This window comes from Ipomoea triloba, chromosome 7 (assembly GCF_003576645.1).
Source record: "Ipomoea triloba cultivar NCNSP0323 chromosome 7, ASM357664v1".
Lineage (NCBI taxonomy): Eukaryota > Viridiplantae > Streptophyta > Magnoliopsida > Solanales > Convolvulaceae > Ipomoea > Ipomoea triloba.
Genome location: NC_044922.1, coordinates 5,879,980 through 5,895,235, shown reverse-complemented (window position 1 = coordinate 5,895,235; position 15,256 = coordinate 5,879,980). Strand labels below are relative to the sequence as shown.

At 36.7% G+C, this 15,256-nt stretch overlaps 2 protein-coding genes across 2 annotated transcripts; one reads left to right on the top strand and one right to left on the bottom strand.

Moving 5' to 3' along the window:
* The first annotated feature begins 2,420 nt into the window (after nucleotides 1-2,420).
* On the top strand, nucleotides 2,421-6,876 carry LOC116026122 (glycosyltransferase BC10-like). Its single transcript, XM_031267574.1, has 2 exons — nucleotides 2,421-2,973; nucleotides 6,012-6,876. Exons 1-2 carry the CDS (start codon nucleotides 2,425-2,427, stop codon nucleotides 6,672-6,674), a joined length of 1,212 nt encoding a protein of 403 aa, XP_031123434.1. The 5' UTR covers nucleotides 2,421-2,424; the 3' UTR covers nucleotides 6,675-6,876.
* Nucleotides 6,877-9,388: 2,512 nt separating this feature from the next.
* On the bottom strand, nucleotides 9,389-12,902 carry LOC116026121 (probable leucine-rich repeat receptor-like protein kinase At1g68400). Its single transcript, XM_031267573.1, has 2 exons — nucleotides 11,466-12,902; nucleotides 9,389-10,211 (listed from the first exon to the last, which is right to left on the bottom strand). Exons 1-2 carry the CDS (start codon nucleotides 12,796-12,798, stop codon nucleotides 9,553-9,555), a joined length of 1,992 nt encoding a protein of 663 aa, XP_031123433.1. The 5' UTR covers nucleotides 12,799-12,902; the 3' UTR covers nucleotides 9,389-9,552.
* Between the last annotated feature and the right edge of the window lie 2,354 nt (nucleotides 12,903-15,256).

Genomic DNA, 15,256 nt, shown 5'->3' with positions numbered 1-15,256 from the left:
AATTGCAATGCACAGTATTTGAATACTGTACATATAGCCTCTTGGACTCTCTGTATATATATGCTGCTGGAAGGAAGAGTTTTTCATTTGTTATTCTTCAGGTCAAAAACTACAAATCCCAGACTTGAAATCAAGTAAGTTAATCCATGTAAATAAAGAATATACTTGACTACATCCAAATCTATTCATCACTTTTAAAATTTATTTTGGAACAAACTGAAGGATAATTTGGTCTAGATCAACTAAATGTCTAAATTTGACATCAAACTCTGATATTAAATTAAAGAATGTTTGTCAACTATTATATAGTGTTGTTGGTTTTACGGTCGCTAGATAACCGTTTCGGCTAGCTAATACTATCGTAGAACTTTGAGAATAATTATTAAACTTTGGAAGAGAATAATTGTGTTTGTATCTTGAATCAAGAGAGAAAATTATGCCCCTTACATTGTGATCCTAGGGGGTATTTATACAAGAATATTAAGCCTACCCAAAGAGATAAGTAAAAGACTTAACTAATATGGCTTAGGAAAGTCATTTTAGGGCTGAATTGTTGTTAGGGAAGTTAATAGGATAGTTTCCATTTAAGTCAATAACCCCAAATCTCGCCTTAATTCCCTAATTCTGCGTAAGGTAACTGCCATTCGATACGCACCAGGTCGGGCACCGCCTCCCGACTGCTTGCTTGGACTGAGTCATACAGGCTTACACAACTCGGGCTACATGTTCGCTCACTACTTGGCCGGACGACAGGTTCCTGGTACTGGTATTCTCGGATCGGGTACCCTAATCAGGGTATCCATCAAGTGTTATGAGTACTTATGATACATCTGTTGCCATTCCAATTAGGTGGTCACATGATCCAACCACGGTGGTAGGGGTATAGGGGCATTGATTCTTTGGGCTAAAAGAGTTTGAGAAAGTATAAAACAAATACTATCTTGTAAAGAATCATGAGTATTTAAACAAAAAAGAAAAAAAAAAGAATGTGTTCTATTCAATTAAAAGTAAATGCTAAAGTGATAGTTAAATTGTATATTTATTAAACCGTTTAAATTTAGGTTGGAGAGCCATGGGAAACAGACTACCCATTTAGCTCAGCTTAGTTGGTACATGGTAAATTGTAAGAAAAGACGCAACATTAACATATACCTGACAAGCTCAGTGTGGGAGTTATACCCAATGTAGTGGGGTTCTTTCACCTAAGAATCTGTTAAGTCACCATGATTTACAGTTCATCATTCTGTCGGTTTAAAGTGTGGGGACCCTTAGAGCAATGAATTTCGCCTATTGTTGAGAAGTTATAATATGGATCAAACTCTTTTTTTTGGGAATGTATCAGACCCATACGAACATACATATCTTATTAATTCATCTGAGTTTCATTTGAATCCTATCAAGGTGACAACTCTATTTAAAGTGTTACTGCATTACACATATATTATACTTTAATTCACCAAAATTGATCCATAATTTAAAAAAGCACTTTAAAAAGTTCAAATAATTAAATAGCCAATAATTATTTAATTTGGTTCTCATGAAGATGCTCGAGTTGCATGAGCGGTTGATACATTATTACCAAAAAAAAAAAGTATAATATTCATATCAAAATATCAAATAAATAAAGTAACGAAATTATGGGTTAAAACTTAAAATTGCTTCCGTCATTCTTTAGTTACGTTGTCAGCAAAGTAGCAACCAACATGCATGGACAACTTACACTTTCCCAGAATCTTTATAGGAGGGCTGCTCTGTATATTGTGATTTGACATCATTATTATTAATTTATTATTATTAAACTTATTATTATTAAAATTTGATATTACATTACTAACTTTAAAAAACTTGGTTAAATTTTCACATACTACATTATTTAGGTTTTTCTCCAATAATGATACAATGAATGAAAAATTCCGGAATCAAATCTATGAACATTATAATCTAAATTCAATAGATTGGTATCATTAAATATCTTGAAATAAATTGTGAATGCATCCTAAATCTTATTAAGAAAAATACTGCTTTCTCCAATCATTTTGATACTTTCTGACTTGATAATAGATTTCTTTATATTCAATTCATAGGTCATCCATATATGTATTAGATTATTAGCTAACCTCAGGGATTTAAAAACAACTTATTTACTAATTAGATATATAATATTAAATAATATCATATATAAAATAATGATTATTAAGAAATAAATTTAAAATAGCCCATTACATAATAAATCTTTTATATAACTGGTAAGTGAAATTTCCTAATAAGTTTTATTTCTCATATATTTCCTCATTGACTTCCCTACCCACCCTTTCCAACCCCACCCCCACCCTCTTTCTACATATATATATATTGCAAGCTAAGCCTGGTTTGTCTGAAGTAAAACAATCAAACTTTTCTTCTCTTTATCTGCAAAGGCAATATATGATGAAGAATCAAAACCAAAATAATAATAATAATCCATTATTAACCTCAATTAAGTTCTATAATGCGCCCTTAAACCTCATCAATCTCCTCTCCGCCTTCCTGTTCTTCGCCTGCGGCCTCACCTGCGGCCTCATCTTCTCCTCCTACTTCAAATCCTTCTCGCTAAACCTCCAGCTCATCACCGCCGCCGCCGATCAACCGCTCCTCCTCCCGCCGCCGCCGCTGCAGAGAACCCCCGTCGCCGCCGCCGCCGTCGGGCTCCGAGAATTCCTGAAGCCGCCGGAAAACGCTATGCACGGCATGAGCGACGAGGAGGTTCTGTGGAGGGCGTCAATGGTGCCTAAGATCAGAGAATATCCGTTCGAGAGAGTGCCTAAAGTGGCGTTCATGTTCCTGACGAGAGGGGCGGTGAGCTTAGCGCCGCTGTGGGAGATGTTCTTCGAGGGGAACGAAGGGTTCTACTCAATCTACGTGCATTCTGACCCGTCGTTTAATGAGTCGGCGCCGGAGGGGTCGGTGTTTCACGGCAGGAGAATTCCCAGTCAGGTCAGTCATAGTTATTATTCTTCATTTATTTTGCTTAGCCTTTGTTTGGTACACAATAAAATCAACTTTGGAGTTTGGACCACCAATAATTTCTTTTATATGATTTATCAATTCAAATATGAAATATTAGATCTTTAATTTCATGTTAATCATTAGGAATGAACAATCTTAGTAAAGTTATAGATGCATGCTTATTACAAATTAAAATGGTGCAAAATAATGCATTAGAAATTTAGTGATTTCATCCCACCAGAACTCTCCCCTTTTTTGATAATTCTGATAAAGTATATTGTATAATAACTTCATAAAATTGATAGATATATAGTAAGACTTCGTGCAACAATAATAATTAGGGGTGAAATGATTCAAGTAGTTATGAGCTATTCAGTTAAAACTTGATTTGAGTTACGTCAAATTTAAGCTCGAGCCGGCTTAATAAGTAATAATTGAGCTGAGTTTGAACTTAAATTCATTTGATTAGTTTGTCAAGTTGCGCTGGAGCTATATATATAGTTCGAAATTGAGTTCAATTTGAGCCAATTCAATCATGTTAGAGTCTTATAAAAGTTAACATGTTAAATTTGGGCCTTAAACTAGATCGAGTTTAAGTTACTGTAACTATTTCGAGCTCGAACTTAAGCCAACCTAGGTTTAAACTCAGCTTGATTGTTTTCACCTTAAGAAGGCAACATAGATAAGATTCCCCTATATTAAAAAACGAAAATCAATAAAAAAATCTCCCTAAAAAGAATGAAAACTTTTGTTGTAAATGTTCAGCAAAGTATGCATAGGTAGGAAGAAAAGCATTGAGTAGAGGCGAAGGCATAGTAATCCAGAAAATTGAAAGAGCATAAACGCCTGGAGATGCGCACATGTGCTTTGCATAATCATCAAGTCATCATGAAGTGTTTTAATTTACCAAAAAAAGTATATTTTTTATACCAATTTTTCCTTAAAGATTATGGAATCATCATACGTTATAGTGGGCGTAGCATGGAGTTAAATAGCATCCCTACTTCATCTGCATGCAATTAATGCACAAAATAATCAGCTGGAATAATTGATAAAAATGAATTTGTAGTCGTGAATAAATGAAGACGGTTGTGCTCTTAGAGCACGTGCATGTGTACTTTTATAACCCTAAGGTGCTAATACCATCTTACATCGATTCCATAAAAGATTGTGAAGTAGTCTTTAAGTTGGAGTCAAAGTCAAAGACATTGTGGTCTAATGGCACCCGGTTGCACCCACATGGAAGGGGTGTGTTTAAGCTTCAATAGAGGCGATATTGGCTCCGTGTATGTGCTTCATTTGGTTGAGAAAGTAGCTATAAACAGATACTACATTGTAACAGAGTCTATAGAAAAAGTTGGAGTCAAACACCTGCTCATAAATTAGTTTTTATGGTAGAGTTAAGATCTTGACTTAATTGTCATATCAGACACACCGCTCATAGACTCATTGATGTTATTAGCTGAGTAGAAAGAAAATATAATGTCTACCCTAATGAGGAATTCAGAGAATAGCATTTCTAATCTTTTAATTTAGACAAAATAATTATTTTCATTTTCATTTTTTAGAATATGCAAATTTGGTTCCTTTGTTGTCATTTAAATGAAAATAATTATTTCATTAAAACTTAGAGATAATAAAGTATTTTTTTTAATAATAGACTTGATTTTACGGTTAAACGTCTCAGACCATTTCCATTTAAACTAATGATTTTTGGTGGATAATAGAGTAATGAGAAAGAAATAATTAAGAATTTGAAGAAAGTAAACCATATTAACACGCATGTATGTATAGTACGTAGTAGAAGACAGAAAACGTTAGTGAAAAGGAGTGGCGACTAATCAATAGTTGACCACTAGCTCATATTGCTTGCTGAACTGCATGCGGAAAAAGCGATATTTGCAAGCGACGTTAATTTTAACGAAACAGCCATGCTCATTAACGAGCCGCCCAATGCGTGTCGGTTTGATTTTTCCTTAAAGAGTTCCGTGACTCCCATTTACTCTTTGACATTGCAAGATATGATAGGGTATCTTCATCCTGTGGGTCCCAATGAATGTGTCATTATCAAATTTTTGTGTGAGGTAATATAAATAAGGAGTATAACTTGAAAGTGCATGTAGTATTTTCCTTTCTTAAATTCTCTCTCTCTCTGCTTTTTTCTTTTTAAACAAATAGTTTTTTTTAAAGCATTCATAATAAATATTTTTAAAATGTATGTATTTATCATTTTTTTTTTCAAATACTCATGATTCTTTACAAAGTAGTATATGTTATATACTTTTTCAAACATTTTGAGTCAAAAGAATCTAAACCTCCAGGAGTTCGAAATTATGATCACCTATTTAGAATAGTAACATAAATGTCATCACACTATTTTTTTTAGTATTACTGACTATTACAATGTAGTATTTGTTCATAATTACTTTCTCAACCTACAAAAACACAAGTCAATGTTATTCATGACCTCCTATTTAGGAAAATCACTACATATCACTTGGCCACAAAGACATTGACATTATTTATTATATTTAAAATCTCTTTATTTTAAAATATTGTATACTTTCCAGAATTGAACTTTCCAATTCATCCTTAATTGACTTTTCATAAGGATTACTTATGGTGGGCTCTACGTGTCTTCTTCACAGAGGATAATCATAGTTTTTAACAAAAAATCTGGCAAAGAAAAGAAAAAAAAATTCTGTTATTTTTTTTAAAAAAAATTGTATGCAAAACAAATGAATAGATGTATTTAGTTCCAACTAAAATTTTAAATATTTGTTATTTTATATATTATATTTAACAGAAGCACAATTAAAAATTATAATATGAAAAAAATTATATAATGATGAATAGTATGAATATCAATTACTATAAATGGTGGGTAGGAATAAATTAAATACAACATTTGTTTTCCCCTTTTTGAGCATAATACTATGGTGTGTAGGAAATTCTTGTTATATATGTACTATATATTATCATTATTTTAAAGTATTTTTCCATATTTTTTTACTATGATTTTGCAGGAAGTCAAATGGGGAGATGTTAATATGATTGAAGCGGAACGTAGATTACTTGCCAACGCTCTTCTAGATTTTTCAAATCAACGTTTCGTTCTTCTTTCAGAATCTTGTATTCCCTTGTTCAATTTCCCTACAATCTACTCTTACCTAATGAACTCCACCACAAATTTCATTGAGGTATACGATCTTCCAGGCTCGACGGGTCGAGGGCGTTACAAGCACCGAATGAGCCCGGTTATCAAACTTCGACAATGGCGAAAAGGGTCCCAGTGGTTTGAAATGGACCGGGACCTAGCCATCGAGGTCATTTCGGATGACAGATATTTTTCGCTTTTTCAATATTATTGTAAGGGATCTTGTTATGCCGATGAACACTACTTGCCAACGTTTGTGAACATTAGATTTGGGCGAGGGAACTCAAACCGGAGTTTGACTTGGGTTGACTGGTCTCATGGTGGGTCCCACCCAGCTCGTTATTTGAGGTATCATGTGACCGTGTCGTTTTTGGAGATGTTAAGAAGCGGTGATAAGTGCGAATACAACGGGAAGGAAACTAATGTGTGTTACTTATTTGCTAGGAAGTTTAGTCTGCATTCTTTGAGTAGATTGCTGAGATTTGCTCCAAAAGTTATGAGGTTCAATGAAAAGATGAAAATGAATTCATAATTTGGTTTGTACAGTGTCAAAGAAGGACAATATTGAACATACAATGGGTTCAAATTGTTCCCCTTTTTGATCAAATGGTCACGAGTTGTCTTTTAAGACGCTCATAGGACTCGTACATTCATAGATCATACCATGTCATGGATACCTTTGTATCATTTAATTATTTTGTTATTTTGAAATAGAAAATATTATTTTGTACATCTATCCTACTCTAAAGAGAATACTTACAGAATTGCAATAACTTTGAATCAAACAACTATGAATTGAGGGTGTGTTTGGTTCAACGGTTTAGCTATCGGGAATGCGAATTAAAGTCATTGTTATTGTTTGGTTGGCAGATTTCTAAAGCACTATTATGAGATTTGATTACTCCCTTAATTAGAAAATTCATTCCTTAATAAAATAAGAGTTTCATTCCATTATTTCTCATCCTAATTGGTAATTTGATTTTTAAGTTTGGATTAGTATTTTTATATTTTTGTTTTTTATTTTTTTTGTTAACACAAACCCAGATCGACCTTGCAAGGTGAACCCGGGTCCATAGCATAATTTGCCATTGAGGTGCTTGCCACTTCACTGTTAGTTCTCTGATTGTATAGTTGGTTTTGGGCTGCTTACAGGCCTGTACAATCTTTCCAGTCCCTCTTTGGGCTATTAATCTTCTCAAATGGTGCACAGCGCACTGTCACAGTCTCACTTGGGGTCTTGGGCCGACCAAACAATCAATTTAATTAATAAACCTAGTATATTATTTGAACAGGCTAGCCCCAAAAACTGTCTCAAAAATCAATATCAAAATGAGGTCTAGTAAGTAACAATCCCATCAGTCTATTTATCACATTAAAAATTTTAAAGGTGTGTTTGGTTCATTGATTTACACATTAAGAAGGTTCTTAGTCTCCTGACCTTCGTCTCCATGGCAGATGAAGGTCTTCGTCTCCATGACCGGAGACAAAGTCGGCCAGAAACAACCGGATCTTCTTGGTTTTTTCTTTAAGTAATTATTTTATTTAAAATTATTTTTAAAGTTGGTAACCGGAAGACCAAGTCAAACAAGTCACTTTGAATTAATTTGCATGAATTTGTGTAGTTCAGAGGCCGAATTGCATTGTTTTTTAGTTCGATGGCCTAATTGTAGTTTATTTTGTAGTTTGGCGACCTATTTGACTCTTATTCCTTAATTTTTTATATAAAATTCAAGAGTTTATTTGAATACTTTCTTCTAATTGCATTAAAGACTAATTTTGCAATTCACAATTATTGAGATTAAAATAAATGACTTAAAACGGAGTATATTGATTGACAAAAATTATAGTTTTCCCAAAAGAATATATTGACTCCATAGGTGCTACAATAGCATTGCTAATGAGTAGAAGAATAGACGATGAGGAGAGGAAGCTTTGGTAATCGAACCCACATGATATTAGTTGAGTTCTCCTTCTCCCATGGACGGACTTGACAAGCTTTTAGCAGTACCGACTTGGTTGTCATCTTCTTCATGTGTGTCAGTCAGACATTATATTCATGACAGTGATTTTCAATTCAATCACAATTTTGGAAACCAATGAAATACCAACCACCTGATAACTCGCAAGACGCTGGGCACATAGTGTCGAAGGAGTAGGTTGGGAAGTGTACAAAGTTTTTAGTGTGAGATTCCAAAATAGGCTGAAAAAGGTAATATTTATAAACTTGGAAGTGAACAAGTGCAAGAGATTGTTTAACACTTTAACATCTCTAACTTGGTAAATATACACAAAGAGTTCAGTTGGTGACAGCGCATGCAAGGTAGTGACATGAAATACCGTAGACTAACTTCTAGAATGCCTTTTATGCTTGCAATATCCTATAAGAGCATCCACACCAGTGAATTTAGCATGAGTTTTGCGGATAATCTTAGGCGGAGGTAGTTTTGCAAAAATCCCGCCTAGGCGCCAGTCGACCGCCTAAATTATCACATTAAATGGTGGTATAGGCGGCTGGCCGACTAGGCGATCGACTAGGCCACTTAGGTGCTAGACCTTCTAGGCATTAACTAAGCCGCCTAGTCGGTCGATTAGTTTTTTTTAATGAGTTATTTCACTCAAAACAACATCGTTTTGAACAAAATAATCTTAAATTGTGCAAACTCTACGATAATTTTTGGATTAATATTTCATATTTTAGTATTAACTATTACGGTATTATATAGTTTATAATTATTAGTCTTTAAAAAATAAAAAATTCTTAAACAATTTAAAAAAAATAATAAAATAAAAAATACATGAGCACCGATTAATCTACGCCTAGGCATCCTACCTAGGATATAAATTACTTGCATAAATAAGATATGAGAATAAGTAAAATAAAAAACATGTGTATGTATTTCGTGTTATACGTTTCTATACATCATATTACGTTATTCTGTACTTTAAGCATAGAGATTTTGTATCTAAAATAAATTAAAATTTGTATTGAAACATGAAAAAGAGAACTACGGAGTATGTTAAAACTTAAACATCAAACGACATCGTTTTGATCCAAGGTTCACGATATAAATTGCCATATTTTCCTATCAATATATACACCCCATATATGCGGGCTATCCGTATATGCCCATCAAGTATATGGTCTAAATTGTGAAAGTGATCTGTTCCAACTAGTATTTAAACTATGACGTTTAGTGGATATTGACAAATTAATATAAATCCAGTAGACAATGAATAAATGCAAGAGAGAAATCCAAATTTTAAGGTGAGACTTCCTTTATAAATCATGTTCCTAGACCTTAGGACATGCTAAAAAATAGAGGAAGAGATGAAAATGATGAAGGCAGGCCTAATGTACAAAGCTGAGAATTATAAGCAAGAAAAAACTTTTTGTCACTAAATGGTGCTCATCACTGACTAGCTCCGCAGGTGTCTTCTGAGACGGCAGGCGAGTCCGAGACAGAATCGTGGGACGGTGACACCTCTGCACCACGCAGTTCGTCTATCATTTTCACCACATAGCTCATCTTGGGCCGTTGATCCGGGGAGGCCGAGGTACACGCCATTGCTATCTGCAACAACCCCACCATTTCTTCCTCAATGTCCTTGTACCTCATTAGCTCGAGATCGAACACCTCCGCTGTCCACTCCTCCCTCACCACAGACTGCACCCACCTCGGCAAATCAATGACTCCCCCATAGCCTGCCCCGGGGCCACCATTGTCTACAACGGTGGGGCACTTCCCGGTTAGCAGCTCCAGTAACAGAACCCCGAATGAATAGACATCAGATTTCTGGGTGATTTTGCGACCTTCCAAGGCTGCTTCAGGCGCCCGGTAGCCGTTGGACTTTGGTGCGGTGGAGGGTGATGCAAAGATGGCTAGCCCGAAATCAGAGACCCTGGCATTACCAGCCTTATCAATGAGAATGTTTGTCGATTTGATATTACCGTGTGTGAGCTTGAGGGTCTTGCAAGAACTGTGAATGAAAGCTACTCCTCGGGCAGCCCCAGCTGCAATCTTTAGCCGTGTGGTCCAGTCTAATGGTGTCCTTCCAGGTCCCCTGTTTCCTGTTACAAGAAATATCCATACAATCATATATTACAAGAACCATCAAAACCATTCATTACAAATTAGTACCCAATAGAGCTGTCAGAAAACCATTTGACAAGTTACTAGATCTATGTCTCCAATGAAACAAACAAAACCCAAAAGAGAATAAGACAGATTTAAGGGTTAGGCAGCGCTGAATCTGTGACACTTTGCAATTTAAGCCGTTACAATTACTAAACAAGAAATAGTCAATGAACCTAATTGCACCATTATAACTGGTTCCCTCATGAAAGGTGCAAATGCAATAAATGGTGAAACAGTGGCATATCACAACAAAATCAAAGTGCGAGCTTATTTCAACATCAATCTCCCCATATTGAGGCAACAGCATTGCATCCTTTTCACGAAAACTTGAAAGCAACAAAGGAGAGAAATAATGGCCATGAAGCTTTACCAATTGTACCAGACATAGGTCCCCCCTTGCCTATATACCCCACCTCAAAAAAATAAAGCAGGTACATCTTGTCTTGCCCTTTTCTTCTGTTAATAGTAAATGCATCCTAGGGTCCTACCCCATGTTAAACAAAGAAGAATCTCTCAAACTACATAACAAAGGAAAATACAAGTGTTTCTTTGAAGAGTAAAAAAAATTCACCTTGAACCCAGAAACCGGGCCACTAAAAAGTGGTAATGAAGAGAACAAAGATATACAAACAAGGAGACCGTTATGATAATCACTTATTTATTTGAAAGACAAGAAAGTAGCAAAATAAATAAGCAGCTATCAAGACAGAATAACTCTGAGTAAAGCATATCAAACAGATACTGGAAAACCTATGAGCAGTTCAACAACTCCACCTAAACCCCCATCCTCATTTATATAAACATGTAGATTCAATCAATGAGTTTCTACCACTAAAATATCTTCCAAGTGCATCCTGGTGAAGAACTACAGCTACCAAGTGAAGACACTATATTAATATTGTTAGAATCAAACTACTCCAAAAGACTAAACTTTATTTCCTTATACCTGTGTAGCAACTAACACCACATTTTTGAAAGGCAAGGTGAACTCGGCCCAACAATCCCCTAGTCACCTGGTGCTCGCTTGGCCCTTCGGGCCTCTACCCAACATAGATGGACCCAGATTTCATGTCATAATGTGCTACAATTACAGTACTAATAGCCAAATTTCAAGAAACTAGGTATCCACTTTAACAAATGTCAAAGAATATTTCAAGAATGTAATGCAAGGGAATTGAAGTTCTTACCATGAAGAAGCCAAAAGAGGCTCCCATTGGGCATGTAATCATAGACTAAGAGCTTCTCATCTCTGGCAAAATAGTAAGCTTTCAAGCTTACCAAATTAGAGTGCCTTAATCTTCCCAACACCTCCATTTGCTGCTCAAAATCTTTCCTTCCACCAGTAGACATTTCCTTCAATCGCTTCACGGCCACCACATTGCCGTCGTCTAGCACCGCCTTGTAGGCGGTTCCGAAGCCGCCTTTTCCCAGCATCTCCGCCGAGGCTCTCAGCAAATCCTCCAGCTCGAACCGCTTCGCCCCCTCGAAGAACACCATTTTCCCTCGCTCGAACCCGCCCGGTTGGGAGGAAACCGGGTACGGGCTCGAGGAGTAGACGATTTTTTCGCCCTCTAGGGTTTGGGACTTGTGGGATTGAGAGGTTTTTCTTGCATTTAGGTAGCAGTAAACGAGTATAGAGACCATGGCGAGGACTAAAACATCGCCGAGTATTATGGCGATTATTGCCAGCTTGCTGATCTTGCTGGCCCCACTCCGGTGACTGTTCCCCGGTTTCATAGGCATAGTGGTTGTTGCCGGCAATGAGCTTGGGGAAGATGCTACCGTTATCGCCGGGCCCACGGGCGACGCTAATGCACCACCACCGGGTCGGGTCGGGTCACCGGTGACCCGCGCACATTTCGGCAACGGAGCCCCGCAAAAACCGGGGTTGTTAGCAAATGAGGATTCGGGGAAACCAGAGAGAGACGCGGGTATTTCCCCAACAAGTCTATTCCCGGAGACATTGAAATCCTGGAGATTCGGGAGGTTAACGCCGGAAATCGAACCGGAGAACCGGTTTTCCTCGAGGCGGAGGGTGAGCAGGTGAGTCAAATGGCTCGCATTCGCCGGAATCTCGCCGGAGAAATTATTATGCGACAGATCAAGCCTGTACAGCCGGAACAACGACGTCAGAGACGCCGGAAACTCGCCGGAGAGCTCATTGTACGAAAGAAACAACAGCTTCAGTGCCGTGAGCTTAGAAAGGTCAGGGAGAGGACCCGAGAACCGGTTCCACTTTAGGCTAAGAACCCGGAGCTGCGTCAGCGAAGCAAGCTGCTGAAACGAGCCATGGAGCTCGAAACCTTCAAGAACGAGGCGAGAAACCCGGTTGTTCTGGCAAGAAACGCCAGTCCACCCACACGGGTCGGCGCTGGAGTTCCAATCCCACAGCTTATTATTAGTATCAGCAGCGGCTTTGAAGGACAGCAAGGCCTCAGCGTCTGGGTTTGAAGCAGCGTCGAGGAAGGAGAAATGGAAGAGAAGGAGAGATAAATGCAGTAGTGTTCTCAGTGTCGCCATTGTAGAGAGAGAAGGTGAAGGTGGAGAAGAAATGGCGTATGGAGAGAGGGGAGAAGGTTGAAGGGTGAAGAAGGAGGGTTAAGAGTGTAATTAATGCAAAAGCAATGGGACAATTGGTGAATAATAAATGCAGAATAATTTTTGGGGAGGAGGAAGCTGAAAGCCACGTAACGTGTAGTTCCCCCGTTATTATGAAAACTGAAAAGACCTTACACGGCCATATTTTAATTTTTCTGATAAATATTTTTGACCTAAAATAATTACGAACTGTAAATTTAATCTACTTTATTAGATTTCTTAACTTAAGTTACACTAATCTTTAATCTGTAATTATTGTTTAAAATTACTATTTTAATCTCTAATATTACTATGTAAATTAGATTTTTTTTTTGAGTACTACTGACTCTGTTACAATGTAGTATCTGTTCATAGATGTAAATTAGATTTTGATGATACCAAAAGTTAAAAATTTTAGTCCCTAAATTCGTTTTACTCTTTTAGGCTTAGAAATTTTCATTGAGTTTTTATAGTTCCGAGGAGTCCAAATTGTAATTTGAAAAGTTACAATTCAAACAACTCAAGCTTTCAGACGAGGAGTCAAAGAAAACATTGCATGGAACTACGAAGAGTGAATGTTGCGAAGAATTCAAGACGAAGAGTAGAATAATTGAAGATCGGAAGGTAGCAATGGTTGAAGAGTGGAAGGGTCAACATTGCTAAGTAGTAGGGATTTGTAGCATGTCGACTAGTAAGGACAATGATTCGAACAAAAAGTTATAAAGCTTAAGGTTGTGGTCTAGTGGCACCAAGTTGTACTCCCGTATGGGAGGTTGTGGGTTCTACAATTCAATATCCAGCTTAGACTTTGGCAACGAGGAGTCAAGATTCAAGTGTCAAGTCTACACCAAGCTGGAGGATCAACATCTCTTTTGTTGACAACCTTTTTAACTCTACTTGTGAAGTAGAAAGAGGCGGAGTAACAAGTTGAGACTTGTGAAAAACCTGGAAGTTAATGGCCAGCTTTGTAATCAAGGCTCTAGTGTTCCTCATTGTACTAAGGAGTAATAGTGAAATCCTCATTGGAGTTTAAGGAGAAGAGTTGACATAGGTTAAGTTTTGGTCGGGCCACTTCAAAACTCTCTCTCTCTCTTACCGTGTTTATATTCTAGCCTAAAACAACCAAACCTAAAATTTGCATAAGATTAAATTGTGTTTAATACTTAAAAAGGTTCATGTTTTCCGCTGCCAAAACTCTTTAAAATAAGTTGTTCTAACTTAAGTTGATTTTAAGTATAGAATATTCAAATTGTAAAGAATTTTCAAAATCTGCACAAGTCTATTCACACCCCCTCCCCCCACCTCTAGACTTGTGACCCAACCCTTCAAGACCAATAGTTGAATACTAAATTTTAGATATCTTCAAAATTTAAAACAATTGGGATTTAGATTGAACTCCTTGTGAGCAGGAGTATATAGTTTAGTCTTGAATATTGAAGTTGGGTTAGCTCGACATATCCCCTTATAGGCCTGAAGGACGGGATCATGTGGAACAAGATATGGTCCGACGAATCCAAGAAACATGGGTTATAAAAAAATTAAAAGAAAACTATTGTCATTTTAGTTCGTAGCTTACTTGATGTCACAACTGAAGGCCGCAATGTGGGGTTCAAATCCCACTAGAAACATTAATGAAAAAAAAGTCTATGATGATGGAAGGAGTGGATTGGATCACTTGTCCACACATGAGCGCATGAAGACTAAGGTATGGCCAGTGGGTTAATTGCGCGACTTGAGATTTACCTTTACAGTGGCTTTAGGGGCGGGTTTAACATTAGCTCGACGAAGCTACTATCACCTAAGTATTATTTTATTAAAAAAAACTACGAAAAATGGTCAAATAGGCTTTTGAAATTTTCAAGAAAAGTCAATTAGGCCCTTTAACTTTCTAAAAGTGCAATTAAACACATGAACTCATCATTTTAGTGCAACTCACTCCTTTAGCCAATTAATCACCTGGTAACCTCCGGTAAAAGTCTATCTGTCAGTTAACTTTTCAATGTTATTAATATTTAGGTTGCCATGTATGCAAAGTAAAAAAGAGAATTTTAAATTACCATTTTAAAATGAATAGCAAAAATGGTGATGTGTGTAATTGGTGTTTAAATTACCATTTTAATATCTATAGATTACATTTACAATACACTAGGTAAATAGCACTAAGAACACGATGAGTAAAAAAAAATGCTCTTATTTAATAGTTCACAAGTTCTCAACCTACATATAAAACATGAAAGCCATAAAAAGCAAAAAGGGCACCTTGCTCTAATTAAGAACACAAAAAAAATAAAATGGTGCTCGTGTAATAGGCACAGGAACACGAAAGCAAAACGGGGCAACTTGCTCCGGGAATCATACTTCACCCACTTATTCACTCTTTCGAAGCAAAAAAGTACCTTGA

What these genes read in the sequence shown, in the direction of transcription:
- LOC116026122 (XM_031267574.1), top strand. Translation starts at nt 2,425, where the DNA reads ATGATGAAGAATCAAAACCAAAATAATAATAATAATCCATTATTAACC. An exon ending in GCAGGAGAATTCCCAGTCAG is followed by an intron (nt 2,974 to 6,011) that starts GTCAGTCATAGT and finishes ATGATTTTGCAG; the next exon opens with GAAGTCAAATGGGGAGATGT.
- LOC116026121 (XM_031267573.1), bottom strand. Translation starts at nt 12,798, where the DNA reads ATGGCGACACTGAGAACACTACTGCATTTATCTCTCCTTCTCTTCCAT. An exon ending in CCTCTTTTGGCTTCTTCATG is followed by an intron (nt 10,212 to 11,465) that starts GTAAGAACTTCA and finishes TTCTTGTAACAG; the next exon opens with GAAACAGGGGACCTGGAAGG.